Source organism: Myxine glutinosa, chromosome 2 (assembly GCF_964187855.1).
Source record: "Myxine glutinosa chromosome 2, kmMyxGlut1.1, whole genome shotgun sequence".
Classification (NCBI taxonomy): Eukaryota; Metazoa; Chordata; class Myxini; order Myxiniformes; family Myxinidae; genus Myxine; species Myxine glutinosa.
This window is the reverse complement of record NC_136262.1, coordinates 118,064,598-118,092,570: the sequence shown is the minus strand read 5'-3', so window position 1 is coordinate 118,092,570 and position 27,973 is coordinate 118,064,598. Positions and strand designations below refer to the sequence as shown.

The following is a 27,973-nucleotide window of genomic DNA, read 5'->3' as shown; positions in this document are numbered from 1 at the left end:
TCAAATCTCATGATTATGACATGTACATGGTGAAAATATTGTACTTGATATGAAGATACACACACCTGTACGAGTTGGATGAGGTATTGTGAGAGGCGATCGTCCGTTAGGCCGGCCTCCAAACATTTGCCCGCAAATTCGCGAGCGCGTGGGTCCGGATAGTTACAGTCAAGCAACTCCAGGGCGAGCTCAGGCCTGAGCAAAGGCCAGTCCTTCAGCAGCCAGTACACCTGTGCCGTCTCGTCCCTGGAGTACCACTTTACAGCTAGCAACAGCTTGGGCAGTATCTCAGGGATGTTGTGGTAGTGTTGTCTATGGGTGGATGGGTGGGTTAAAAGCTGCGGCTTGATAAATATCTCAAAAAACCTCAGTGATGTTGTAACTCTAAACACCGATTTGAAAACCTCAAAGTGCCGCCTCCCTTCCTAAATGAACCCCCCCCCCCCCCCCCCAAGAAAGCCTAAAGCCCTAAAATATTCTAAAGTTACAACACCCCTTGAAGACCACGAAGACCCTTAAGACCTCCCAAATTTTTTATTTTTTTATTTTTGGATACAAGATCGAGGCTCGTGAAAGAGCTAACATTAATCGCACAAAAAGTCAAATCGACAGACAAAACACAAAAAATAAGGGGAGCGGCAGACAAGATGGGGAGAGAGGGGGAAGGACACAAACACAACATTTGAGAGCAGGGACATCGAGAGAAATGTGGGAGGGGGAGGTGGGAGAGGTATAAAACATATGAACACTGCAAGGACTTCCAGGAAAGGAGTTGCAATTTCCAAAAAAAAAAGTGTATCTGGGGTGAATTAGCAGGGGTAGAAAAGATCAAGGTTTTGAATGGGGGAAGATAAGAGATGGTGGTGAACAGCTGTTTTAAAGACCTGGAGGGAGGAGTGGGATTGAAGGGAGTGGGGGAGTTTGCTCCAGAGGCGGGAGAAAAGGGAAATGAAAGAGTGAAGGTGAGCAGAGAGTCTAGATTTTGGCAGTTTAACCATAAGAGGGTTGCAGGCAGATCTTGTGCGACCTGTTGGAATATTGGGGGGACAGAGCACACAGAGAGCTGGGGGAGCAAGGCCGGAGAGGAGTCGGTAGAACACAGAAAGACCACCAACCTGCCTGCGGTGAGTGAGTGAAAGGCCCTCGGTGTTAACTTCATCGCAGGAGATTCCAATGATTCTGAAAGCTTGGCCTCAACAGCGTGAAGCCGAGCTAGGTGTGAGGCAGGAGCTCGGCCCAGAGGGGGGAACAGTCCCTCTGCGGATGAAAGCCTTGTATGTGGTGAGGAGCTCAGGTGTGCCAAGGAAGTCCAGTCGGCGACTGGCTTTGGAGGCCAGCTTGGAAATGTGGTTTTCCCAAGAAAGATCATGGCAGATAGTGAGACCCAAAAGCTTGAGCGGCAGAACTTCTTGGAGAGGATTGTTGAGAAAGTAGATGGGAGGGTTGTCCAGTCGGTCCTTTCGGAGAGACATTGTAAGAGTGTGCGATTTGTCAGGATTGAAAGACATGTTCCACTTGTTTGACCAATCTGTGATTTTTTCCAGGTCTGCAGAGAGTGAGGAGGCTGCAGACTGCCGATCTGAAGGATGAGGAATGGAGCGGCAGAGAGTGGAGTCATCTTAAGACCATTTCGAACCCTTTACAACCCTAAAGTCCTTTCAGACGCGACAGAACCCAAACACCCTTTATATCCCGAAGACCTTTTAGACCTTGTTACACCCTTTAGATCTTTTTAGACCCTTTATAACCCTGAAGACCCTTAGACTCCACCCTTTAGATAATCACATCTTTCAGACCTTTTAATACCAGGTAGATCCCTTTGACCTTTCGACGTTTTAAAACCCTTTAGACCCCTTCAGACAATTCCAACCCTTTAGACCTTAAATTACACCCTTTAGACCACTTCAACCTTTTTAGACCCATTAGACATTTTGACCTTTCACCTTTAGACCTTCAGACCATTTGATCTTTCCAATTTTTCAGACCTTTGACCTTCACACATTGACACCTTTAATTTAGTACACCCTTCCATTCATTTACTACACAAAATATACTGCACAAAACAAGTCCTGGCGACGGCCTGCAACCTCCAATTGTTCTTTCTTGTTCTACTTTCACATGCGCTCTTGGCAAGAACAGGATGCACGCACTTCCACTCTTTTTCCCAAAAAGTTTGTATAACTGGCTAATGGGTTTAAAACTTAAATCAACATTTATATTTAATGTTGTACTGTAGTTGATCGAGTGAGTATTTGAGTCAGGATGGTGGTGTGAGGCTAGTGACAGAAAGGGGGCAGTATTAAAGGTGTGGGAAGGATATTTGAAACAGGTGTTGAACCGGGGAGGGGGCGGCAGCGAGCTGGTGATACCGAGTTATTTGGAGGGGAAAGTGGAGTTGGAGATCACCGAGGAAGTGCAGACAGCGTTGAAGAGGATAAAGAAAGGAAGAGCACCAGGCAGTGATGAGGTGTGTGCGGAGATGATAAATGCAGAGGGAGAAGTCGGAGTCAGGTGGACGAAGAGGATGTTGAATGTTTGTCTGAGAGATGGGTGAATACTGGAGGACAGTCAATTGTGCAGATATGAAAGGGGAAGGAGGATATTAAAGATCCGGGGAAGTACAGGGGCATTACACTCCTTAGTCATGTCATGAAGGTGCTGGAGAGGGTTCTGGATGGGAGGACAAGGAAGAGTGTGGAGAAGGAGATCGGAGAACAGCAGGGGTTCAGAAAGGGTAGGGGAACAACAGATGGGATGTTCGTGCTGAGACAGCTGGTGGAGAAGAGGTTGGAGGTGCAAATTGAAATGGCATTGGGATTTGTGAACCTGGTGAAGACCTATGACACTGTCCTGAGAAAGATGGTGATGACAATAATGAAATGGATGGGAGTAATGGAAGCAGAAGTTAGGTTGGTGGAAGGAATGTACAAGGGAATGAAGGGAAAAGTTTTGGTTGCTTCTGGAATGTCAGAGGAGTTCAGTGTGAGCATCACTTTGAGGCAGAGAAGCGCTCTCAGCGCACTCCTGTTTATCATGGTGATGGAGCTGGTAAGCAGGAAGGTAAACATGAAAGATATTCTGGGGAGGATGTTGTATGCGAAAGATCTGGCTGTTGTGGTGGAGAGTAGGCGGGAGATGCAGGAAGTACTTGGGGAGTGGAAAGAGATCAGACAAGGAAATAGGTTTGAGTATCAGGGGGGGAAATTGACCAGGAATGGTAAGTCCGAGGCAGAGGTGCGGAGGAGGATTCAGGTGGGTGTGAATGCATGGAGGAGGGTGGAGGGAGTAATGGCAGACAGAAAGATTTCAAGAAGATTAAAAGGGAAGGTTCTGATGTTGTGTGCAACGCCGGCTGTTGTGTGCAACGCAACCTTTACCGTCTGGAGATGGTGGTACTGACAGAGAGACAACAACAGAGGCTGCAGGTTTGCGAGACCAACTGGGTCAGGAGGATTATGGGAGTGAAGAGAGTGGATAGAAGGAGGATGGAGCTTGACAAGGAGATTGGTGCAATGTCGGCTGAAATGGGCTGGACATTTGGTGCGGATAGGGAAAAGAAGAATGGCAAAGACAGCGGGAAGGTTGAAGGAGCAACGTCGGAGGAAAAGAGGGAGACCGTGGTTGAGATGGGAGAATTGTGTGAGGAGGGATATCAGTAAGGAGGGGGTGGTTGGAGGGTGGAGAGAGTTGGCAGAGGACAGAGATTTGAGTGGAGGAGTATCGTGGTCAAGGAAGGGCAGGAGCTCGGTACCATTTGAGCTCATCCCTCATAAAGGGAAAGAAGAAGAAGAAGAGGTGTGTTGTGAAAAGAGTGCCGTGTCATTAACCAGTCCAGTTTCTTTTTAACGATTACAATTACTACTTCTCGAACAGCCCCAGTTCATCCCACATTATTATGGGAGAATTTTTGTCCAACTGTGTCCAATAAATAGTCACGCACCAACTGCCTGGCCAGGCCCGATGTCGATTGAAGGTGATTTGGGTAGGAATTGGTAACTTCATCAGAATGCTGAAGATAGCTTGCCCACTCTTTGTCGAGAGATACCTCGGGACGTTTAATGTCCACTCACTAATGCAAGGGCTGGCATGATGGCCTAGAGATACGCAAACTCACCTCTAAGCTGTCGACCTGGGTTTGAATCCCAACCCAGATATAAAATGCCGCCCTGGTGTTTTACAGGCAGGTGATCTATCATGGTGTGTGCCGTCCCTCGGATGGACGTTAAACTGGCCGTCCCATCTGCCAGCATTAGTTGGTGGACGTTAAATACACCATGGCGTCCTTCACAAAGAATAGGCGAGCTATCGCTGGCACACTGAACAAAATCCTGCCCTAACTGTTGCTGGGAAGGCAATGGCAAATCACCCAGTGCAACCCTTGCCAAGAAACGGCTGCAGCAGCACGGAAACTCTGCAACGGAGCCTGGTACATCAGAATCGGAACTAATGCAAGCACACAGGACACCCGGCTTAATGTCATTCTGAGGGACGGCACACACATTGATGGAGCGTTCGTACTGCAACGCACCAGGATGACAATTTATAGATGGATCGGGAATCAAACACAGTAGGACAGCTCAAGGGTAACCAAACTTCCCCTCTCGTCCCCCCGCTCCCTTTCCCCCGAGACTCTCGCCCAATCAAAAAGTCTTTCACATCTGTTTGGATTTGGGGCAAAACTCAACTTGTGTCCTGGGTGCGAGTCCAACCAATTTTTCCGATCCCAATTCTTAAGGCCTTGGATTAATTACCGGTATCTCCATAGCAGATCCTTTTCCTGTTCAGTGATGTCAGACAGCGCGTCCCGGTTGCAGATGGAACGAAGTTGTTCCCGATCCGATTCGCTCGGCTCACCGTCCTTGCCTCCCCGGCTGCCCTGCACAGGCCGGCCAGTTTACGGTTGAGCACATTCCCAATGGTTTATCCAATCGCGATCATTTTATCAAATGAACGCCGAATCCTGGGGACGCTTACCAGCGATGACAATGAATGGAGGTCTCGCTGGAGACTCCGCCGCCCATGATCTTCTATCGTCGCGATATCTGGGAACTTGACGACGCCGTTATACCACTCGAACTCCACCTCCAGGCACGGCGTCTCCTGCTTGTTGGGATTTGAGCCCGATATCCCGATTGGGTTGAGCAGGTCCTCCAGGCCGTGGGGAACGGGCCACAAGTGCAGGGCCATCTTTCCGGCCACCAGCGTAGCCATGTAGTCAAAGAGGTTCACGTTTCCCCACGCTAATGGGCAATGTTCCTGGGGTTTGGAGGGTTGAACGGATCGGGAATAGGGAGCAAATCGAGCACGGGTCATTTTGAACTCACTGGGGAAGTAACGGTGGCGGAGACCGTGGATAAAATTCCTTCTGGTTCAACGTCATAGGACGCGCGAGGTTCCGGCCCGAGCCGTGCCCTTCGAACTCACCTCTTTGGCTCCGCCCTTGCGCCCCTTCACAGAGCAGATGGAAAGGCAGAGCCGAGCGGCACGAGGCAGGTCCGCGACGTAAATGTCGTAGGTAAGCCACTCGTTCCACTTTGGGTTGGAGCAGGGCACGCGCTGCGTGTTCACATTATCACAAAGAGGCTCTCCACCGTGGAAGATACCGGTACGAACATAAATCTGCAGATGCACATAAAGGAGTGCCGACCGGTCACCGATGCAGGTTACCAAACGATAATAATAAGAGCGGCCATTGGTGGAACGGTCGCATCATGATGGCACCACAACCAAACCCTAAAAAACGCGCGGGCACACCTTGTCGATGTCCCTGACGTTGACGTTGACGTAGGTGGCACAGAGCACGCGCAAGCGCAGAGGCCCGGTGACCATCCATAGGGACTTTGCAGACGACTCGCCGTTCATGTAGGCGGGGGCCACGGACACGCGGCGGGCGTACCACGGCAGAGAGAACGCGGTGGAAGGGAGCTGAGTGTGCAAGCTCTCCTTGGTCATGAGCATGAGGTTGGGAAGCCGAGAGAGCGCCATGCAACTGCGGATGTACTGACGGGAAAAAGGGGAGGGTGAGGCCTCACCTTTCAAAATACAAATCAAAGACCAATCAATGTCCTGGGTGGAAATATTCAACAATTTTCCTCATCGAGCTTTGGGATATTGAAAAACAAGGTTTTGTTAAAGTGGAAAAAAATGTTTGGATTGGGATTTATTTTCATTGTTTATCTGCAGCAACTAAGGCTCATAGGTGAGCTTGCACACGCGACATCACAGGTGAGCTTGCACACGTGACATCATAGGTGAGCTTGCACACACACGACGTCATAGGTGAGCTTGCACACGCGACATCATAGGTGAGCTTGCACACACACACCACGTCATAGGTGAGCTTGCACACGCGACATCATAGGTGAGCTTGCACACACACGACGTCATAGGTGAGCTTGCACACGCGACATCATAGGTGAGCTTGCACACACACACCACGTCATAGGTGAGCTTGCACACGCGACATCATAGGTGAGCTTGCACACACACGACGTCATAGGTGACCTTGCACACACACGACGTCATAGGTGAGGTTGCACACGCGACACCATAGGTGAGCTTGCACACACGACATCATAGGTGAGCTTGCACACACGACATCATAGGTGAGGTTGCACACGCGTCATCATAGGTGAGCTTGCACACGTGACATCATAGGTGAGCTTGCACACGCGACATCATAGGTGAGCTTGCACACGCGACATCATAGGTGAGCTTGCACACGCGACATCACAGGTGAGCTTGCACACGTGACATCATAGGTGAGCTTGCACACACACGACGTCATAGGTGAGCTTGCACACGCGACATCATAGGTGAGCTTGCACACACACACCACGTCATAGGTGAGCTTGCACACGCGACATCATAGGTGAGCTTGCACACACACGACGTCATAGGTGAGCTTGCACACGCGACATCATAGGTGAGCTTGCACACACACACCACGTCATAGGTGAGCTTGCACACGCGACATCATAGGTGAGCTTGCACACACACGACGTCATAGGTGACCTTGCACACACACGACGTCATAGGTGAGCTTGCACACGCGACACCATAGGTGAGCTTGCACACACACGACGTCATAGGTGAGCGTGCACACGCGACATCATAGGTGAGCTTGCACACACGACATCATAGGTGAGCTTGCACACACGACATCATAGGTGAGGTTGCACACGCGTCATCATAGGTGAGCTTGCACACGTGACATCATAGGTGAGCTTGCACACGCGACATCATAGGTGAGCTTGCACAGGCGACATCATAGGTGAGCTTGCACACGTGACATCATAGGTGAGTTTGCACACACACGACATCATAGGTAAGCTTGCACACGCGACGTCATAGGTGAGCTTGCACACACGACGTCATAGGTGAGCTTGCACACACGACGTCATAGGTGAGCTTGCACACACGACGTCATAGGTGAGCTTGCACACACGACATCATAGGTGAGGTTGCACACGCGTCATCATAGGTGAGCTTGCACACGCGACATCATAGGTGAGCTTGCACACGCGACATCATAGGTGAGCTTGCACACGCGACATCATAGGTGAGCTTGCACACACGTGACATCGTAGATGAGCTTGCACACACGACATCATAGGTGAGCTTGCACATGCGACATCATAGGTGAGCTTACACACACATAATAGGTGAGCTTGCACACGCATCATCATAGGTGAGCTTGCACACATGACATCATAGGTGAGCTTGCACACGCATCATCATAGGTGAGCTTGCACACGCGTCATCATAGGTGAGCTTGCACACACATCATCATAGGTGAGCTTGCACACGCGACGTCATAGGTGAGCTTGCACACGCGACATCATGGGTGAGCTTGCACACGCGACATCATGGGTGAGCTTGCACACGCGACATCATGGGTGAGCTTGCACACGCGACATCATACAGGTGAATGGTCAATAGAAACAATCGGATAAAATGGAGTCGTGAGTGATGGGATGAAATATCAGACTGTCCGGGGACATGTTCACCACACCGCTGAGAGCTCGTGCTTCATGGGTAAAAAGTGCCGAACACGTACAGGTCGCTCTTAATGAGATACGATACAACCTGAGCAGCTTTCCTTTGTCCTTGATCAGGTTGGGTTTCATGAGACCACCTGTAATTCGGATCCATCTGGAACTCTAGTACGAGATGCTAAAAAGCCAAACACAAACTCAATTGGTTCATCTAATCAATTTGAGAGTACACCGGCCTGATCTACCTCCTCGATGTTGAGCGTCAAGACCGTCTTGGTGAGAGCGCTCACCTTGTACTGCGACAGGGGAAATCGCTCCAGCAGGTAGTCATCACATCCGCACACCTTCAGGATGTACTTTCCCTGATACTCGTTCACGCAAAGACGAAGCTGTTCGGCCGAAAGTGCCATACTGCGCGTCTTCTTACGAATCGCCTCGGCGATCACCTGTTCAGGTGTGGCGTCGTGCGGTACTCGCACCGTGTACTTTTGCTTATCGTTGCTTGGGGACACAATGACCCAAATAACAATTATTATGTAACCTGGGTGGGATGAGAAGGATAAGGTAAAAGGGAACGAGGTTAACAAGAGCTCAGAGCACAGAAGGGTTAACAGGTCGTTATCTTGACGACAGTCATGCCAACTCCTTACCCTTATCTAGGCGGTTGAGGATGTGTGCGGGCAGGTCCGGCGAAGACTCGATATCCGGGGGGTACACGTACAGGGCGAGGCTGTGCGTACCATTGGCGTCCCGCGCCTCCACGGCGTCTTTGCAAACGGCCAACACATTCCGACGGAACTCCTGGACTTCGGGATCCTTGAGAAGGTCGAACTCGCACACTGGCATGCCGATGGCAAAGCCTGGGAGACACGTGTGTGGCTCATGACTGGTGCACACGGCAACGGTGTACATGTTCACTGTTCAATGGCTTCAAATTCCATGTGCACATCACTCACAATCGTTGATATTACAGAAAATCATAGCGACCAGAATGTGCCACGTCAGATTGGGGGATGCGACATTGCGACAGTTATCCAAGATTGGGGGATGCGACATTGCGACAGTTATCCAAGATTGGGGGATGCGACATTGCGACAGTTATCCAAGATTGGGGGATGCGACATTGCGACAGTTATCCAAGATTGGGGGATGCGACATTGCGACAGTTATCCAAGATTGGGGGGTGCGACATTGCGACAGTTATCCAAGATTGGGGGATGCGACATTGCGACAGTTATCCAAGATTGGGGGATGCGACATTGCGACAGTTATCCAAGATTGGGGGATGCGACATTGCGACAGTTATCCAAGATTGGGGGATGCGACATTGCGACAGTTATCCAAGATTGGGGGATGCGACATTGCGACAGTTATCCAAGATTGGGGGATGCGACATTGCGACAGTTATCCAAGATTGGGGGATGCGACATTGCGACAGTCATCCAAGATTGGGGGGTGCGACATTGCGACAGTTATCCAAGATTGGGGGGTGCGACATTGTGACAGTTATCCAAGATTGAGGGGTGCAACAGCCATGCTGATAGTTATCCAAGATTTGGGGGTGTGAAAGCCATGCTGACAGTTATCCAAGATTGGGGGGTGCGACAGCCATGCTGACAGTTATCCAAGAATGGGGGGTGCGACAGCCATGCTGACAGTTATCCAAGATTGGGGGGGTGCGACATTGCGACAGTTATCCAAGATTGGGTGGTGCGACATTGCGACAGTTATCCAAGATTGGGGGGTGCGACATTGCGACAGTTATCCAAGATTGAGGGGTGCGACATTGTGACAGTTATCCAAGATTGGGGGATGCGACATTGCGACAGTTATCCAAGATTGGGGGCTGGTGGAGGGTGCAACAGCCATGCTGACAGTTATCCAAGATTGGGGGGTGCGACAGCCATGCTGACAGTTATCCAAGATTGGGGGGGTGCGACATTGCGACAGTTATCCAAGATTGGGGGGTGCGACATTGCCACAGTTATCCAAGATTGGGGGGTGCGACATTGCGACAGTTATCCAAGATTGGGGGGTGCGACATTGCGACAGTTATCCAAGATTGGGGGATGCGACATTGCGACAGTTATCCAAGATTGGGGGGTGCGACATTGCGACAGTTATCCAAGATTGGGGGATGCGACATTGCGACAGTTATCCAAGATTGGGGGGTGCGACATTGCGACAGTTATCCAAGATTGGGGGATGCGACATTGCGACAGTTATCCAAGATTGGTGGATGCGACATTGCGACAGTTATCCAAGATTGGGGGATGCGACATTGCGACAGTTATCCAAGATTGGGGGGTGCGACATTGCGACAGTTATCCAAGATTGGGGGATGCGACATTGCGACAGTTATCCAAGATTGGGGGATGCGACATTGCGACAGTTATCCAAGATTGGGGGATGCGACATTGCGACAGTTATCCAAGATTGGGGGATGCGACATTGCGACAGTTATCCAAGATTGGGGGATGCGACATTGCGACAGTTATCCAAGATTGGGGGATGCGACATTGCGACAGTCATCCAAGATTGGGGGGTGCGACATTGCGACAGTTATCCAAGATTGGGGGGTGCGACATTGTGACAGTTATCCAAGATTGAGGGGTGCAACAGCCATGCTGATAGTTATCCAAGATTTGGGGGTGCGACAGCCATGCTGACAGTTATCCAAGATTGGGGGGTGCGACAGCCATGCTGACAGTTATCCAAGAATGGGGGGTGCGACAGCCATGCTGACAGTTATCCAAGATTGGGGGGGTGCGACATTGCGACAGTTATCCAAGATTGGGCGGTGCGACATTGCGACAGTTATCCAAGATTGGGGGGTGCGACATTGCGACAGTTATCCAAGATTGAGGGGTGCGACATTGTGACAGTTATCCAAGATTGGGGGATGCGACATTGCGACAGTTATCCAAGATTGGGGGGTGCGACATTGCGACAGTTATCCAAGATTGGGGGCTGGTGGGGGGTGCAACAGCCATGCTGACAGTTATCCAAGATTGGGGGCTGGTGGGGGGTGCAACAGCCATGCTGACAGTTATCCAAGATTGGGGGGTGCGACAGCCATGCTGACAGTTATCCAAGATTGGGGGGGTGCGACATTGCGACAGTTATCCAAGATTGGGGGGTGCGACATTGCGACAGTTATCCAAGATTGGGGGGTGCGACATTGCCACAGTTATCCAAGATTGGGGGGTGCGACAGCCATGCTGACACTTATCCAAGATTGGGGGGGTGCGACATTGCGACAGTTATCCAAGATTGGGGGGTGCGACATTGCGACAGTTATGCAAGATTGGGGGGTGCGACATTGCCACAGTTATCCAAGATTGGGGGCTGCGACATTGCGACAGTTATCTAAGATTGGGGGGTGCGACATTGCGACAGTTATCCAAGATTGGGGGGTGCGACATTGCAACAGTTATCCAAGATTGGTGGGTGTGACATTGCGACAGTTATCCAGGATTGGGGGGTGTGACAACCATGCTGACAGTTTTTCCAAGTTTGGAGGGTGCGACATTGTGACAGTTATCCAAGATTTGGGGGGGGGGGGGGGGGGTGACAGCCATGTTGACAGTTATCCAAGATTGGGAGGTGCGACAGTTATCCAAGATTTGGGGGGTGTGACAGCAATGCTGACAGTTACAGGACCATATACTCGTCATGTGGACAGCCACCATCTGCAGAAAGCTCGATGTTTAGAAGCTGTTTGTGTGCAGGTCAAAGGCAACCCAACACGTCCACGTCCTCAATCCATTACCACGTGACATTGTTGTTGGTGGTTTCATCGAAATATTTTTCTGCTCCATGTAGTTTGCTCGCACTTCCATTATTCTACACAAATAGCAATGCGACACACAAGCCAACAAGAGCAATGTCATGGCTGCCATAAAGGTTTCCTTTGTTTTGCTGTGGGACTCTGGTGATGTAATTGTTGTGCAAACATCTTTTGATCAGATGCTGCAACTTGACAAATTGTATCACCATAAAGTGGGCCTGTGTGCCATACAGGGCCTTCTGGGAAGTATTCATACCTTTTGACTTTTTCACATTTTGTTGTGTTACAGCCTGATTGTAGAATGGTTTAAATTGAGATTTTTTGGTCACTGACATTATGGGGTATTTATTATATGTAGATCAAAGTTGAATTTATTTTTTCGAAATTTTTGCAAAATAATTAAAAATGAATATCCAGATATATCTAATTTACCTAAGTATTCAATCCCCTGAGTCAATACTTCGTAGAAGTGCCTTTGGTAGTGATTACAGCTTTGAGTCGTCTTGGGTTTGTCTGTATCACCTTTGTACATCTGGATTTGGGGAGTTTCTCCAATTCTTCTTTGAAGATTTGCTCAAGCTCTGTCAAGTTGGATGGGTTGCGTCGTTGAACAGCAATCTTCAAGTGTTTCCACAGATTCTCGACGGGATTCAAGTCTGGGCTTTGGCTGGGCCACTCAAGGACATTCATGTTATTGTTCTGAAGTCATTCCAGTGTTGCTTTGGCTGTATGCTTGGGATCATTGTTCTGTTGGAATGTAAATCTTCGCCACAGTCTCAGGTCTTTTGTACTCTGAAGCAGGTTTTCCTGAAGGATTTGCCTGTATTTGGCTCCACTCATTGCTCCCTCTATCTTTACAAGTCTCCCAGTCTCTGCCACTGAAAACCATCTCCATAGCATGATGCTGCCACCACCATGCTTCATAGTAGGGATGGTGTTAGATGGGTTATGAGCGGGTTTCCACCAGAAGTTGTGCTTTGCATTGAGGCCAAAGAGTTCAATTTTCGTCTCATCAGACCACATAATATTTTGCCTCGTACTCGGAGTATTTCACGTGCCTTTTTGCAAACTCCAGGTGTGCTGTCATGTGCCTTTTTCTCAGAAGTGGCTTCTGTCTGGCCACTCTCCCATAAAGCCTAGATTTGTGAAGTGCTGCAGAGACTGTTGACCTTCCGGCAGGTTCTCCCATCTCAACCAAGGAACTCTGTAGTCTGTCAGAGTGGTCATTGGGTTCAAATCGATCTCGGAGTTATAGGAACAGTTCCTTGGACTTCATGGGGGTTTTTGCTCTGACATGCACTGTCTGTCAACTGTGGGACCTTGTATAGAAAGGTGTGTTTCCTTCTAAATCGTGTCCAAACAATTGAATTAGCCACATGTGGACTCCACTCAAGTTGAAGAAACATCTCAAGGATGATCAAAGGAAATTGGATGCACCTGAGCTCAATGTGCAGTGTCACATTTCAAACAAAGGGTTGAATACTTATTGACTCAAGACATTTCATCTTTTCATTTTTAACTATTTTGTAAAAAAAATTCTATAAAAAAATTCCACCGACATTATGAGGTATTATGTTTAGATCAGTGACAAAAAAAATCTCAATTCAATCCGTTTAAAATTCAGGCTGTAACAACAAAATGTGAAAGAGTCATGGGGGTGAATACTTTCTCAAGACAATGTACTCGTATATCAGGTGATGGTTTTGGCTTTAGCTTGTAACATAGCTCTCACTCGAATGATTACCAAGCATGACCCCACTGGAATAAGAAGAAGAAGAAGAAGAACTCCTTTTGCATCTGCAGATGCGTAGGGCTGCCAAGGCAATTTTTCCTTGGCTAGGGGGCGTGAGCCCGGCCAGGTCACCACTCCAACACAGGATACTTGAACGGCTCATTCTTCCCAGTAAGCTGGTACTCATTTTGCCGACCTCGGAACGTTGACAGGCCGAGTTAACCCACCTGGTGTTATTTTAACAGGAATACAGGGGCTCAAACTCGGGACCGACAGATCTTAAGCCAGCCACCACGATTCCCATGGCCAAATTAACTCAGTCCATCATGTCACACCTGCTCTGCACGCACATCAACCAGAATGCAAGGTTTTAAAGGTAGGATCTCTACTTTGTGGCCACAAGAACAGCACCGACGTTAGTTAAACATCATCGGAATGAAGAATTTGAACCGGGTCCTTACCTATTTCCCTGTTCAACATTTTCTCTTCTCGGTTCCCCACAGGCTCCACCACCTTCAGTATAGCCTGGAATAAACGAAGGTCACAGAGTCGCCGGGTTTCGTCGTAGAATTCCTCTCTTTCGGCTTCCTGCGTCACCCCTACGAAGATGTACGTCCCTTCGGCCTGCAGCAGGTGACCGAGGGGGTACTTGCGTGCCTCTCGGAACAATTCGCGCTTGATGCTCGCCAGCGTCGCTTCACGGACGCATTCGATGGTCACGAACATGCCGTTGGGCAGCAGGCAGTCCACGAGGATGCGGGGGGGCATGAGGTGCAGCCCCCATAGCTCCCCAGAACTCGGGCGTGGAGGCATGATCAAAAGGATTCACGGGCTCCGGGTAAGAATCCCAAAAGCCGCACCTCGTCTGTCAGCACCGTTCGGCCCAAGCGCGTCGAAGCTTCCAAGGCATTCTTCGAGTCGAGACGAACCTTTGGGAATAAAGAGGCAAGGTGAGGAAAGTATGGATTGCCGGAAAGACATTGCCAATGTAATTTAAGGTATCGCACATCACGACTTCAAGCACATGGGAGCTTTTCGGGAAGCATCAACAAATCGTTACACCATGCCAAGGGACAGAGAGGAAACCATATGGGTGGGAAATAAGCACAGTCAATAAACTATAAAACTTTGGAAAGTAAAACCAGGGCCTGTTACAGGACACCATAGCTTGGAATACCAACTCAAACTTGTGTTAATAGAGGGGAATGCGTGGCAGGTACGACGTTGGTACATCTGATGTGAACTCGGATTATGGAGGATTACAAAGCCCCCCTCATCCTAAACAAGTACAAATTAGACATTTTCACTTCGTAGTCTATCTCCCAGTCTTCTCTGGTTAAAAAAAGGTCTCGACAGTCGGTGTCTTTTCAAATAGGGATCGTTATACTTCCAAAAGGGTGCTAAGTGAGACATTGTCACACAGACAGACATCTCAGTGTAGCACAAGTATAATAAATGACTCCATCTTGGTTATTTAAACCTCTCATCGAGTCCAACACACTTAAATGAGACATTTAAATAAAGGAGGGGATGTTTGAGAACAGGAGGTAAAGCTGGGAAGAGTGCACGGAATATTCCATTTGTCAAAATCGAATCGGCTTGTTCTCATCACCGAACCAACTCGTCCACCTCGTTTGATCATAATCTTTCCATAACTTTTTGAGATATCCTGCTCACAGACAAACAGACAGGTTTGAAAACATAACCTCTGCCTACCTTCGGTGGCAGAGGAAATGAGACTTCAAAAGTATCTTTGAAAGAATAATCGTCGATGATTTGTGTCCTTCACAACGCATGAACAAACTACGTAAACGACGGCGGTGCGTTATGGCTTCACCATTTTCATTGTGGAACACCTAACCAAAGCTGCGTGTGATGTTGGTGTTTGTGAAACGAGTGATGCGTTGTGTGTGTGTGTCGTTGGTTGTTTTCTCCATAATTTGAGTTTTATAAGGTGGAATGGAGTCCTCCCAGGACTCTAAGTATCCACCCGCGTTTCGCTGAAGGATTGCGAATCATGGGCCATGTTGTGAAGTTTTGTTCTCAGAGTTTTGTTCCAAGGGATCTCCCTTTTGTTTCTCTTTTCAGATTAATCACCGAGCCCTGTACAACTTCCAACTGTAGCTCGTTTGTGGTAATCTTCCCAGGGATGGTTTGTAGGATCTTTGTAAGGTTCTTCTTCATTATTCCTGTTACCCCAATTATCACTAGTACAATTTTGGAACTCTTCAGCTTCCAGGATGTTTTCACTTCATTCTTGAGGTATTGGTATTTGGTCATATTCTTGATTTCTGTGTTATTTCGATCAAAATCGCTGGGTACTCATATCTCAATCAACAATGCTGTCTCTTCCTGTTTGTTCCTGAGTAACAAGTCTGGACCCAATGCTTTGTTTTCTATGTTCACGCTGGATGGGATCATCAGGTCATACATGAACATTATGTCCTTGTTTTCAATGATGGCTTTTGATTCATGTTTCCATGAGTTTTGTGGAACTGGGATATTGAAACTTCTGCAGATGTGCCATTGGATTACTCTACGTACCTTGTTGTGCCTTTGCGTGTACAGCTGCTCTGACATGAGTTTTTTTACATCCCGATAGGAGGTGACTCGTGCTTTCTGTTTCTACCTTGCAGAATCTACACTTGTCCGATCGATTCAGTCCCACCATCTTCTTAAAGCCATTGGTGTAGTGTCATTAGTCTTCGGCATTAACAATGATTCATTCTTCATCCCAGTTGAGCTGACCTCTTCTTAGCCTTTCCAGTGATTTTTCTTTGTCTACTCCACTCTGTCCAATTCTTTTTTTATATTTCCCTGCTATTTTGTCTTTCTCCCAGTTGTTAGTATATACAGTCACGTGAAAAAGTAAGTACACCCCATGTAAAGTTTTGATTTTTTCAACATATTTCAACATACAGCTATTTGATCTTCATTTCAACAATATTGATAGATAAAGGTGATATAATATAACAAATATCATGAAACATTTACATTTTGTAGTCCATTGTATAATTTAAATAAACATAAATGCAAATTTCGCATGTGGAAAAAGTAAGTACACCCTTGGCTCTAATAGGTGGTATTGCCCCCTTTGGCAGAAACAACCTCAAGTAGGTATTTCTTATAACTGTCTACAAGTCTCTGACATCGACTGGGAGAAATTTTTGCCCACTCCTCCATGCAGAATTCTTTCGGCTGTGTGATGTTTGAGGGGTTTCTTGCATGCAGAGCTCGTTTCAAATCCCCCCACAACATCTCGATGGGATTTATATCCGGGCTTTGACTTGGCCATTCCACAACCCTCCATTTCTTTCTTTTCAGCCATTCCTTGATGGATTTACTGGTATGTTTAGGGTCATTGTCATGTTGCAAGGTCCACCTTCGGTTGAGCTTCAACTTTCCGACAGATGGCCTCACATTATCCTCAAGCACCCTCTGGTACAATGAAGAATTCATAGTGGATTCTATGATGGTGAGCTGCCCAGGCCCTGATGCAGCAAAGCTGCCCCAAACCATAAATATTTCCACCACCATGCTTTACAGTTGGTATCAGGTTCTTGTGGTCAAATGCTGTCTTTGGTTTTCGCCAAACATGTCTTATGGTACTGTGGCCAAATAGCTCTACCTTTGACTCATCTGTCCAGCATTGTTCCGTGCTTTCTGTTGCACATTGTTGCATGCCGCACAATGTTGCACATTGTTCCAGAAGTGCTGGTCTTTGCCGAGGTGTTCATTGACAAACTTTAGTCTTGCCCTGATGTTCTTTCTGGACAGCAAAGGTTTCCTCCTGGCACACCTCCCATGTAGATCAAATTTGTGCAGCCTCTTTCTCATGGTAGACTCGTGCACTTTGACATCAACAGTGGCAAGAGCTACCTGTAGGTCCCGTGATGACATTCTGGGGTTCTTAGAGACTTATTTCAGCATCTTGCGGTCTGCTCTCTGGCTGAACTTGCTGGGGCGGCCTGGCCTGAACAAGTTGGCAGTTGTTTGGAATCTTCTCCACTTGTAGATGATCTTCCGGACAGTCGAATGATTGATTTCAAATTGTTTGGAGATCTTGTTAAATCCCTTCCCAGACTCGTAGGCATCTATAACCTTCTTTCTGTAGGTCTCAGAGAGCTCTTTTGATCTAGGCATGGTGACGCCGCACACTTCAACAACAAAGAGCAAACCAAACTAAATGTCTGATGTTTAAATAAGACAGGTTCCTCCAAGATCCTCTCTAACGATGTTCTAATCATTTGCACCTGAGCTGGTGCACCTGATTCTATTCTAATTTTAGGTATTTGAAGTAGTGATAAATGTAGGGGTGTACTTAATTTTTCCACATGCGAAATTTGCATTTATGTTTATTTAAATTATACAATGGACTACAAAATGTAAATGTTTCATGATAATTGTTATATTATATCACCGTTATCTATCAATATTGTTGAAATGAAGATCAAATAGCTGTATGTTAAAATATGTTGAAAAAGTCAAAACTTTACATGGGGTGTACTTACTTTTTCATGTGACTGTATCTGCTGATATTTCATCTTCTATTTTTATTTTGTCTTTTTTGCAATCGTTGTGGCTGTATTTGTTGCTGTTTCCATTTGGTGTGTGACATCTTCCAATCACACCTGTTTTTGGAAGTTTTTTTGCAAGGTGAGTGAGAGATACACTACATGGCCAAAAGTATATGGGCACCCGAACATCACACCCGGATGTGCTCCTCGAACATCTCATTCCAAAATCATAGGCATTAATATGGAGTTCGTCCCCCCCCCCCCCCCCCCCCTTTGCTGCTATAACAGCCTCCAATATTCTGGGAAGGCTTTCCACTAGATGTTGGAACATTGCTGCGGGGACTTGCTTCCATTCAGCCACGAGAGCATTAGTGAGGTCGGGCACTGATGTTGGGCTGTTAGGCCTGGCTCACGGTCGGCGTTCCAATTCATCCCAAAGGTGTCCGATGGGGTTGCTCTGTGCAGGCCAGTCAAGTTCTTCCACGCCGATCTCGACAAACCATTTCTGTATGGACCTCGCTTTGTGCATGGGGGCATTGTCACGCTGAAACAGGAAAGGGCCTTCCCTAAACTCTTGCCACAAAGTTTGAAGCACACAATCGTCTGGAATGTCATTGGATGCTGTAGCGTTAAGATTTCCCTTCACTGGAACTAAGGGGCCGAGCCCAAACCATGAAAAACAGCCCCAGACCATTATTCCTCCTCCACCAAACTTTACAGTTGGCACGATGCATTCGGGCATGTAGTGTTCTCCTGGCATCCGCCAAACCCAGAATCGTCCGTCAGATGCCAGATGGTGAAGCATGATTCATCACTCCAGAGAACGCGTTTCCACTACTCCAGAGTCCAATGGCGGCTGCCCGGCCATGAAAACCCATTTTATGAAGCTCCCGATGAACAGTTGTTGCGCTCATGTTGCTTCCAGAGGCAGTTTGGAACTCGGTAGTGAGTGTTGCAACCGAGGACAGACGTTTTTTTACGCGCTTCAGCACTCGGCGGTCCGGTTCTGTAAGCTTGTGTGGCCTACCACTTTGTGGCCGAGCTGTTGTTGCTCCGAGACGTTTCCACTTCACAAAAACAGCACTTACAGTTGACCGTGGCAGCTCTAGCAGGGCAGAAATTTGACGAAATGACTTGTTGGAAAGGTGGCATCCTATGACGGTGCCACGTTGAAAGTCACCGAGCTCTTCAGTACGGTCCATTCCACTGCCAATGTTTGTCTATGGAGATTGCATGGCTATGTGCTTGATTATATATACTGGTCAGCAATGGGTGTGGCCGAAATAGCCAAATCCACTAATTAGAAGGGGTGTCCGCATACTTCTGGCCATGTAGTGTATCTTTTCTAGTAATTGTTATGTTCATGCTTGTACACAAATTGTATGCTACTACTCTGCTAATCACTTACTCTGCTAATTCTACAGTCGTTGCTCTGTGCACTTGATTGAGTTACATCAGGCCACCACCTCCTTCTTCCCTCGGCAGGTACATTCTTGGGATGCACTGATTTTTGTAGAACATTTGTCGATAGTGAGGAGTTTCCTTGTTTTATATCTAGTTGTTTGATATCCGCTTGTGGTCAGTTTACTATTCCGCAGCTGTACTGGAACACTGGTAGTGCTAGTTGGTTTATGGCTTTGATTTTGTTTCTTGGGGTGAGGTATGTTTTCAGGATCAGCCTCGTTCTACGCAGGTATTCTTTGGTAATTGTTTTGCGAATTTTTTATGATAAATATGGTGGCCCTCTTCTACTCCAAGGTATTTGTTGTCTAGCTCCTGTATTGTTGTATCTAGGTCGATATGTATGTTGTCCGTTGTTAGTTGACCTTGCACGAATATGTACTTGGCACACTTATGCAGGCCAAATTCCATTTAGATGTCGTTGGAGAACCTTTTCACGAATAAAAGGCTGTCTCCTTGGAAGATCCTGAGTCGTATCTTTACTCTTGGTATTTCAATCTTCCTTCTGAGTGCTGCAGGATAAGTGTGGAATTCCATAGATCCATGGCTTTCTCAACAAGCTTGATTATTTGGGGATTTATCTTGTACATTTGCATGTACTTTATCATCCATATATGTGGGACACTTTCATAAGCTTAAGTCTATCCATGCTGTAGACAATTAGGTTCTTCTTGTATTGCAATTTTTGTGTATGGCCTTGTTTAGTAATAGGTCCTCTATTGTACCGTAACATCCTCTCTTGCATCCCTTCTGTTCTGCCTCTTGGCCTCCTTGTTGTGTTAGGTGGTGGTCCATTGTGTCTGTGATGATTCCCGTTAAAAGTTTGTATGTTGTTGGCAGACATGTTGTTGGTCGGTATTTGTGGGGTAGTTCAGTCTCTTCAGATTTTGGGATGAGGAAGGTGTTGCTATGGGGTAATGGTGAGAGGAGGTGAGACTATGGGGTAATGTACGGGTGTATAAGAGTGGGGTAACGGGAGGGAGTGAGACTGTGGGGGTAATGTGTGGGTGTATAATGGTGGGGTAATGCGAGGGAGTGAGACTATGGGACTAATGTGCGGGTGCATAAGAGTTGGGTAAAGGGAGGGGGTGAGACTATGGGGCTAATGTGTGGGTGTATAAGGGTGGGGTAAAGGGAGGGAGTGAGACTGTGGGGGTAATGTGTGGGTGTATAAGGGTGGGGTAATGCGGGGGAGTGAGACTGTGGGGGTAATGTGCGGGTGCATAAGAGTGGGGTAACGGGAGGGGGTGAGACTATGGGGGTAATTTACAGAAGTATAAGAGTGGGGTAACATGAGGGGTTGAGACTATGGGGGTAATGGGAGGGGGTGAGACTATGGGGGTAATGTATGGGTGTATAAGAGTGGGGTAACATGAGGTGGTGAGACTATGGAGTAATGTACGGGTGTATAAGAGTGGGGTAACATGAGGTGGTGAGACTATGGGGTAATGTACGGGTGCATAAGTGGGGTAAAGGGAGGGGGTGAGACTATGGGGCTAATGTGCAGGTGCACAAGAGTGGGGTAATGGGAGGGTGTGAGACTATGGGGTAATGTGCAGGTGCATAAGAGTGGGGTAAAGGGAGGGGGTGAGACTATGGGGGTAATTTACAGAAGTATAAGAGTGGGGTAACATGGGTTGAGACTATGGGGGTAATGGGAGGGGGTGAGACTATGGGGGTAATGTATGGGTGTATAAGAGTGGGGTAACATGATGTGGTGAGACTATGGAGTAATGTACGGGTGTATAAGAGTGGGGTAACGTGAGGGGGTGAAACTATGGAGGAATGTACGGGTGCATAAGAGTGGGGTAACGGGAGGGAGTGAAAATATAGGGGTAATGTACAGGTGCATAAGTGTGGGGTAATGGGAGGGCGTGAGACTATGGGGTAATGTGCAGGTGCATAAGAGTGGGGTAATGGGAGGGGGGTGAGAATATAGGGGTAATGTACAGGTGCATAAGTGTGGGGTAATGGGAGGGCGTGAGACTATAGGGTAATATACAGGTGCATAAGAGTGGGGTAATGGGAGGGCGTGAGACTATGGGGTAATGTGCAGGTGCATAAGAGTGGGGTAACGGGAGTGAGTGAGAATATAGGGGTAATGTACAGGTGCATAAGTGTGGGGTAATGGGAGGGCGTGAGACTATGGGGTAATGTGCAGGTGCATAAGAGTGGGGTAATGGGAGGGGGGTGAGAATATAGGGGTAATGTACAGGTGCATAAGTGTGGGGTAATGGGAGGGCGTGAGACTATAGGGTAATATACAGGTGCATAAGAGTGGGGTAATGGGAGGGCGTGAGACTATAGGGTAATATTCAGGTGCATAAGAGTGGGGTAATGGGAGGGCGTGAGACTATGGGGTAATGTGCAGGTGCATAAGAGTGGGGTAATGGGAGGGGGGTGAGAATATAGGGGTAATGTACAGGTGCATAAGTGTGGGGTAATGGGAGGGCGTGAGACTATAGGGTAATATACAGGTGCATAAGAGTTGGGTAATGGGAGGGCTTGAGACTATAGGGTAATATTCAGGTGCATAAGAGTGGGGTAATGGGAGGGCGTGAGACTATAGGGTAATATACAGGTGCATAAGAGTGGTCTGTGTTGGAAGAATCCAAGCTGTGATGAGGAAACGTGGAGACCATCATCGATTACCTATAAGTGCAGGAAGTGAAGTGCAATAAGAATGACGTTCAAAACCAAAGGTCATGAAGAAAGCGGGAACATCGCTCTGAGTGGAATACGGACAAGGTGAGCGTGTAGATAGACAGGTGCACTCGCGTCCAGTTCGCTGATCGAAGCAAAGAGTGCGAGTCAGCGAGGCCACACTCATGTCTTGCACATCGTTTCCGACATCTTCACCATGAGCCATTCCATCTAAACGAGGGGGAGGTAAACAGAACAACCAAATGGTCTAGTCTCCACGTAAGGTCGGAGGGATGGAAAATGTCACCAACATGATCGGAAAAGTGACAGGTGGGATCAAAACAAGGAAAAGGTAAAATTGCATTTGGAGTGAGATCGTGAGGATGAACAAGATCGAAGGAGGGAGCTATATCATCATCATCATTAATCATTAAATAAATAAATAACACAAAGTCCCCAACCTTCCCCACCCCGGTTCGCTTCGGAAGTGTTCGGCGCCGCTCTCTCGGTCCACCCCGGTCAGCACCGGGCTCGGGGCGGCCCGACCGCACACGGTGCACTCAAGAGCCGACCGCCGCGGCTACGGGACCATGACATGAGGGAGGCCGCGAACCGGCCGCGGGGCCGCCATGCGCACGGACGTCCCGCATTCGCGAGCACGGGGGGCGGGAGAGGTGAGGGGGGTCCGCATGGAACGCGCCCGCGGCCGGGGGGGCGAAGAGAGGAGGACTGGGAGGTGAGGAGGGGAAAGATGAGGAGATTCGGGTGAGTACAGGGAGGGAGCGGCGCGGACAGAACGCACAACCTGGCAGTGGCCGCTTATGGCGGAATTTCCTGCTCGGGCCGACAGGGCGCGGACCGAACCACTCTGCGACGTCGGGCGAGTGATGGCCGACGGACACCCATCGCGTTCGAGTGACGCTTCGGTTATTCCAGGTCAAGTCCTTTTTCAAATCATTGCTATATTATAATACGACTTTAATTCCCTCTCTTGCGTTTCCTCAGTTTGTGAGAGAATGATGTGAGAATGAACACTCCACCCCTGGAATACTTGGTACAGCCCAGATGGTTCATTGTTTACGATCGGTCTCCGTTCATTGAAAATAAGAGGAATCCCAATGAGCCTGTTCCTGTTCGTTCGAATTTTCATAATGGACCTTGAAGTGCCGTCCTTCTTTCCCGTTCACGGAATTCTTTATCGTTCCAACGACATTCCTGAACGTTTGCGTTTACTGTGATGTCATCACATTACACCAACACGCCAATGCTTAACTGTAAACATCGGCGAGGGTCTGTGACAGTCTGTGAGTGTGAGGATCCGAGAGTCCGAGAGGGTCCATGAAGGTCCACGAAGGTCCACGAGGATCCATGAAGGTCCATGAGAGTGCACGAGCGACCGCGAGAGTCCTTGATAGTCCCACGAGGTTCTGTGAGGGTCCACTAGGGTCCACGAGGGTCCATGAAGGTCCGCGAGGGTCCACGAGAGTCCATGAAGGTCCACAAGGTTCCATGAGAGTCCACGAGCGACCGCGAGAGTCCTTGATAGTCCCACGAGGTTCTGTGAGGGTCCACGAGGGTCCATGAAGGTCCGCGAGGGTCCACGAGAGTCCATGAAGGTCCACAAGGTTCCGAGAGGGTCCACCAGCCACCGCGAGAGTCCTTCATGCTCCCACGAGGTTCTGTGATGGTCCACGAGGGTCCATGAAGGTCCACGAGTGTCTATGACCCTCTCGGGTAAATTTCTCATCTTTAAACGATTTGTCCTCTTCTTAAAGTACAACGGAGTGACCGATCATGATGTGTTCGAATCCATTCCGATATTCACATTCTTTCCGGAGCGTCGGATATGGGGACCACCACGAGGTCCTTGTAATGTGAACATCACCTGCTCTGCGTTGACCAGGTGCTACAAGTGTGACGTCATGCCCACAGGTCCGCTCGAGTGTTGACAGCACAACGGTACACCAGGGGTGGATTATGTTATCTTGTGTCGGTCGACTATCGGTGAAGTGACAGTTTCCTATTTATACATCGTCAGGTCTTATTTTTTATTTTTTGGAAACAAAGTCGAGGCTCGTGTAAGAGAAAAACACATTAAACACAAACACATGCACGGACACATAAAACATATAATGAAGGGAGCGGGAGACAAGCGGTGGAGAGAGAGATAAGCACAACAACAGGAGAGAGAGGTAAGCACAACAACAGGGGAGAGAGATAAGCACAACAACAGGAGAGAGAGATAAGCACAACAACAGGAGAGAGAGGTAAGCAGAACAACAGGAGAGAGAGGTAAGCACAACAACAGGAGAGAGAGAAAAGCACAACAACAGGAGAGAGAGGTAAGCATAACAACAGGAGAGAGAGATAAGCACAACAACAGGAGAGAGAGGTAAGCACAACAACAGGAGAGAGAGATAAGCACAACAACAGGAGAGAGAGGTAAGCACAACAACAGGAGAGAGAGGTAAGCACAACAACAGGAGAGAGAGATAAGCACAACAACAGGAGAGAGAGATAAGCACAACAACAGGAGAGAGAGATAAGCACAACAACAGGAGAGAGAGGTAAGCACAACAACAGGAGAGAGAGATAAGCACAACAACAGGAGAGAGAGATAAGCACAACAACAGGAGAGAGAGGTAAGCACAACAACAGGAGAGAGAGATAAGCACAACAACAGGAGAGAGAGATAAGCACAACAACAGGAGAGAGAGAGATAAGCACAACAACAGGAGAGAGAGGTAAGCACAACAACAGGAGAGAGAGGTAAGCACAACAACAGGAGAGAGAGATAAGCACAACAACAGGAGAGAGAGGTAAGCACAACAACAGGAGAGAGAGATAAGCACAACAACAGGAGAGAGAGGTAAGCACAACAACAGGAGAGAGAGGTAAGCACAACAACAGGAGAGAGAGATAAGCACAACAACAGGAGAGAGAGATAAGCACAACAACAGGAGAGAGAGATAAGCACAACAACAGGAGAGAGAGGTAAGCACAACAACAGGAGAGAGAGGTAAGCACAACAACAGGAGAGAGAGATAAGCACAACAACAGGAGAGAGAGATAAGCACAACAACAGGAGAGAGAGATAAGCACAACAACAGGAGAGAGAGGTAAGCACAACAACAGGAGAGAGCAGATAAGCACAACAACAGGAGAGAGAGGTAAGCACAACAACAGGAGAGAGAGGTAAGCACAACAACAGGAGAGAGCAGATAAGCACAACAACAGGAGTGAGAGGTAAGTACAACAACAGGAGAGAATAGGGACATCGGGAGATTTATCCTTCCCTTTCTCCTAACTCTTCTGAAATCTCCAACACACTATCAGCTCTCCCTACCTTCCCCTCTCACCCCTCATCTTTCCCTACCCCTCCTTCCCCTGTCCTGTACCCAATGCAGGACAACATCCGGGGCCTTCGCTCAAACCTGATTGATCTCTCCATTCAGGTTGCTTCTCACAATCCAGACTTTATCTGCTTAACATAAACTTTCCTCCTTCAAGATGTCTCTGATTCCTTAATATCTCTTCCTGGTTACTTCCTCCTCCGGTATGACAGACCTGAGCCTCGTCCTGGTGGTGGGGTTGCTATCTTTATCAAAAACTCTCTTCCTCACTCTCCTTGCACTGCCCTCTTTCCTCCTCACCCCCAGGAGTACCTCTGGCTACGGCTTCCTCTCCGTTCCCACCTTTAGTTCATATGTGTTCTGTACCGTCCTCCAAACAGTGATGACTCCATCTACATCTCGCTGTCTAACAACATGGACCAACTTCTATCCACTCATCCCAACTCTCTCTTCCTCATATGTGGTGACTTCAATTGTCATCATGCCAGCTGGCTGGGTGTGGGTTCCTCTCTCACCAGCCATGGCACCTCAGCAAAGGACTTATGCGACTCATTGGGACTGACACAATCTGTCAATTTCCCGACCCGGATCTCAGTCAATGGAGTATCTTCTCTTCTGGACTTGGTTATGACTAACTTCCCTGCAAATGTCTGCTGCTCTTCTTCTGCTCCAATCGGTTCTTCTGATCATGTGCTTGTTAAAGTGGACATCTCTGGCCATTCTCAGAGAGCCTCCTCAGCGCCGACGAGTCTGGTATTTCACTCAGGCCGACTGGCACGGTCTTCAAGGAGCCATCAATCATCTGGACTGGTCTCCCATATCTACTGCCTCTGACATCAACATGCACGGATTTGCCCTCCTATTTCCTACTTATACATCGTCAGGTCTTATTTTTTATTTTCTGTAAACAAAGTCGAGGCTCGTGTCAGAGAAAAACACATTAAACACAAACACATGCACGGACACATAAAACATATCAAGAAGGGAGCGGGAGACAAGAGGGGGAGAGAGAGGTAAGCACAACAACAGGAGGGAACAGGAACATCAGGAGACTTATCCTTCCCTTTCTCCTAACTCTTCTGAAATCTCCAACACACTATCAACAGCTCTCCCAACGTCACCCTCTCCCCCCTCATCTTTCCCTACCCCTCGTGCACGGATTTGTCCAACATGCACGGATTTGTCATCCTGGGAATTCTTCCAAAGTAAACTGCTCTCTCTTTTTTTTCCTTCTTTTTTTTGTGTACAGAATCGAGGCTCGTGAAAGAGATAACATTTATTTCACAAACAAATCAAACAGACAAACAAAATATATAAAAAGAGGGAGCGGAAGACAAGATTGGGATAGAAGGGGAAGCACACAAACACAACATTTGAGAGCAGGGAGATGTGTGGGAGGGAGAGGGCTTGGGGGGAGGAGGCGTGGGTAAGGGGGGGGGGGGGGAAGAAGTATAAAACACATGGGCACTGCAAGGACTTCCAGGAAAGAAGTTGGAATTTTCAAAAAGTGGATCTGGGGTGAAATTAGCAGGGGTAGAAAAGATCAAGGTTTTGGATGGGGGAAGATAAGAGATGGTGGTGAACAGCTGTTTTAAAGACCTGGAGGGTGGAGTGGGATTGAAGAGAGTGAGGGAGTTTGTTCCAGAGGTGGGAGAAAAGAGGAATGAAGGAGTGAAGGTGAGCAGAGAGTCTTGATTTTGGCAGTTTAACCATAAGAGGGTTGCAGGCAGATCTTGTGCGACCTGTAGGAATATTTGGGGGACAGAGCCCAGAGAGACCTGGGGGGGCAAGGCCAGAGAGGAGTCGGTAGAAGACGGAAAGACCACCAACCTGCCTGCGGTGAGTGAGTGAAAGGCCCTTGGAGTTAGCTTCATCGCGGGAGATTCCAATGATTCTGAACGCTTTAGTTTCAACAGCGTGAAGACGAGCTAGGTGTGAGGCAGGAGCACGAGCCCAGAGGGGAGAGCAGCATTCCATTGAGCTGCGGATGAAAGCCTTGTATGTGGTGAGGAGCTCAGGTGTGCCAAGGAAGGACTTCGCACGACGGAGGATGCCCAGTCGGCGACTGGCTTTGGAGGCCAGATTTGAAATGTGGTTTTCCCAGGAAAGATCATGGCAGATAGTGAGACCCAAAAACTTGAGTGACAGAACTTCTTGGAGAGGATTATTCAGAAAGTGGATGGGGGGGGGGGGGGTTGTCCAGTCGGTCTTTTCGGAGAGACATCGTAAGAGTGTGAGATTTGTCAGGATTGAAAGACATGTTCCACTTGTTTACCCAGTCTGTGATTTTGTCCAGGTCTACAGAGAGTGAGGAGGCTGCAGACTGCCTATTTGAGGGATGAGGAATGGAGCGACAGAGAGTAGAGTCATCAGCAAAGAGATAGAGAGGATTTTCAAGGGAGTCAGAGAGATCATTGATGAAGACCAGAAAAAGCACAGGGCCCAGAACACTGCCTTGGGTAACTCCAGCCTGAACAGGA

General features: G+C 48.2%; 1 protein-coding gene across 3 annotated transcripts in view; it reads right to left on the bottom strand.

The window, feature by feature from the left end:
• PIK3CA (phosphatidylinositol-4,5-bisphosphate 3-kinase catalytic subunit alpha) overlaps positions 1-22,953 on the bottom strand; it is a 28,900-nt gene extending 5,947 nt beyond the window's left edge. The window contains exons 1-10 of one of the 3 annotated variants that reach the window (XM_068098262.2): positions 22,602-22,953; positions 22,150-22,371; positions 13,981-14,448; positions 8,648-8,857; positions 8,288-8,538; positions 5,755-6,000; positions 5,425-5,619; positions 4,975-5,256; positions 4,752-4,876; positions 66-312 (exon numbers count right to left, since the gene is read on the bottom strand). In XM_068098262.2, coding sequence (XP_067954363.1) covers positions 66-312; positions 4,752-4,876; positions 4,975-5,256; positions 5,425-5,619; positions 5,755-6,000; positions 8,288-8,538; positions 8,648-8,857; positions 13,981-14,332 — 1,908 coding nt within the window. In that variant the 5' untranslated portion in view covers positions 14,333-14,448; positions 22,150-22,371; positions 22,602-22,953. The remainder of the gene's footprint in view (positions 1-65; positions 313-4,751; positions 4,877-4,974; positions 5,257-5,424; positions 5,620-5,754; positions 6,001-8,287; positions 8,539-8,647; positions 8,858-13,980; positions 14,449-22,149; positions 22,372-22,601) is intronic. The other 2 variants (XM_068098260.2, XM_068098263.2) reach the window with 2 other exon arrangements.
• Positions 22,954-27,973: the final 5,020 nt, after the last annotated feature.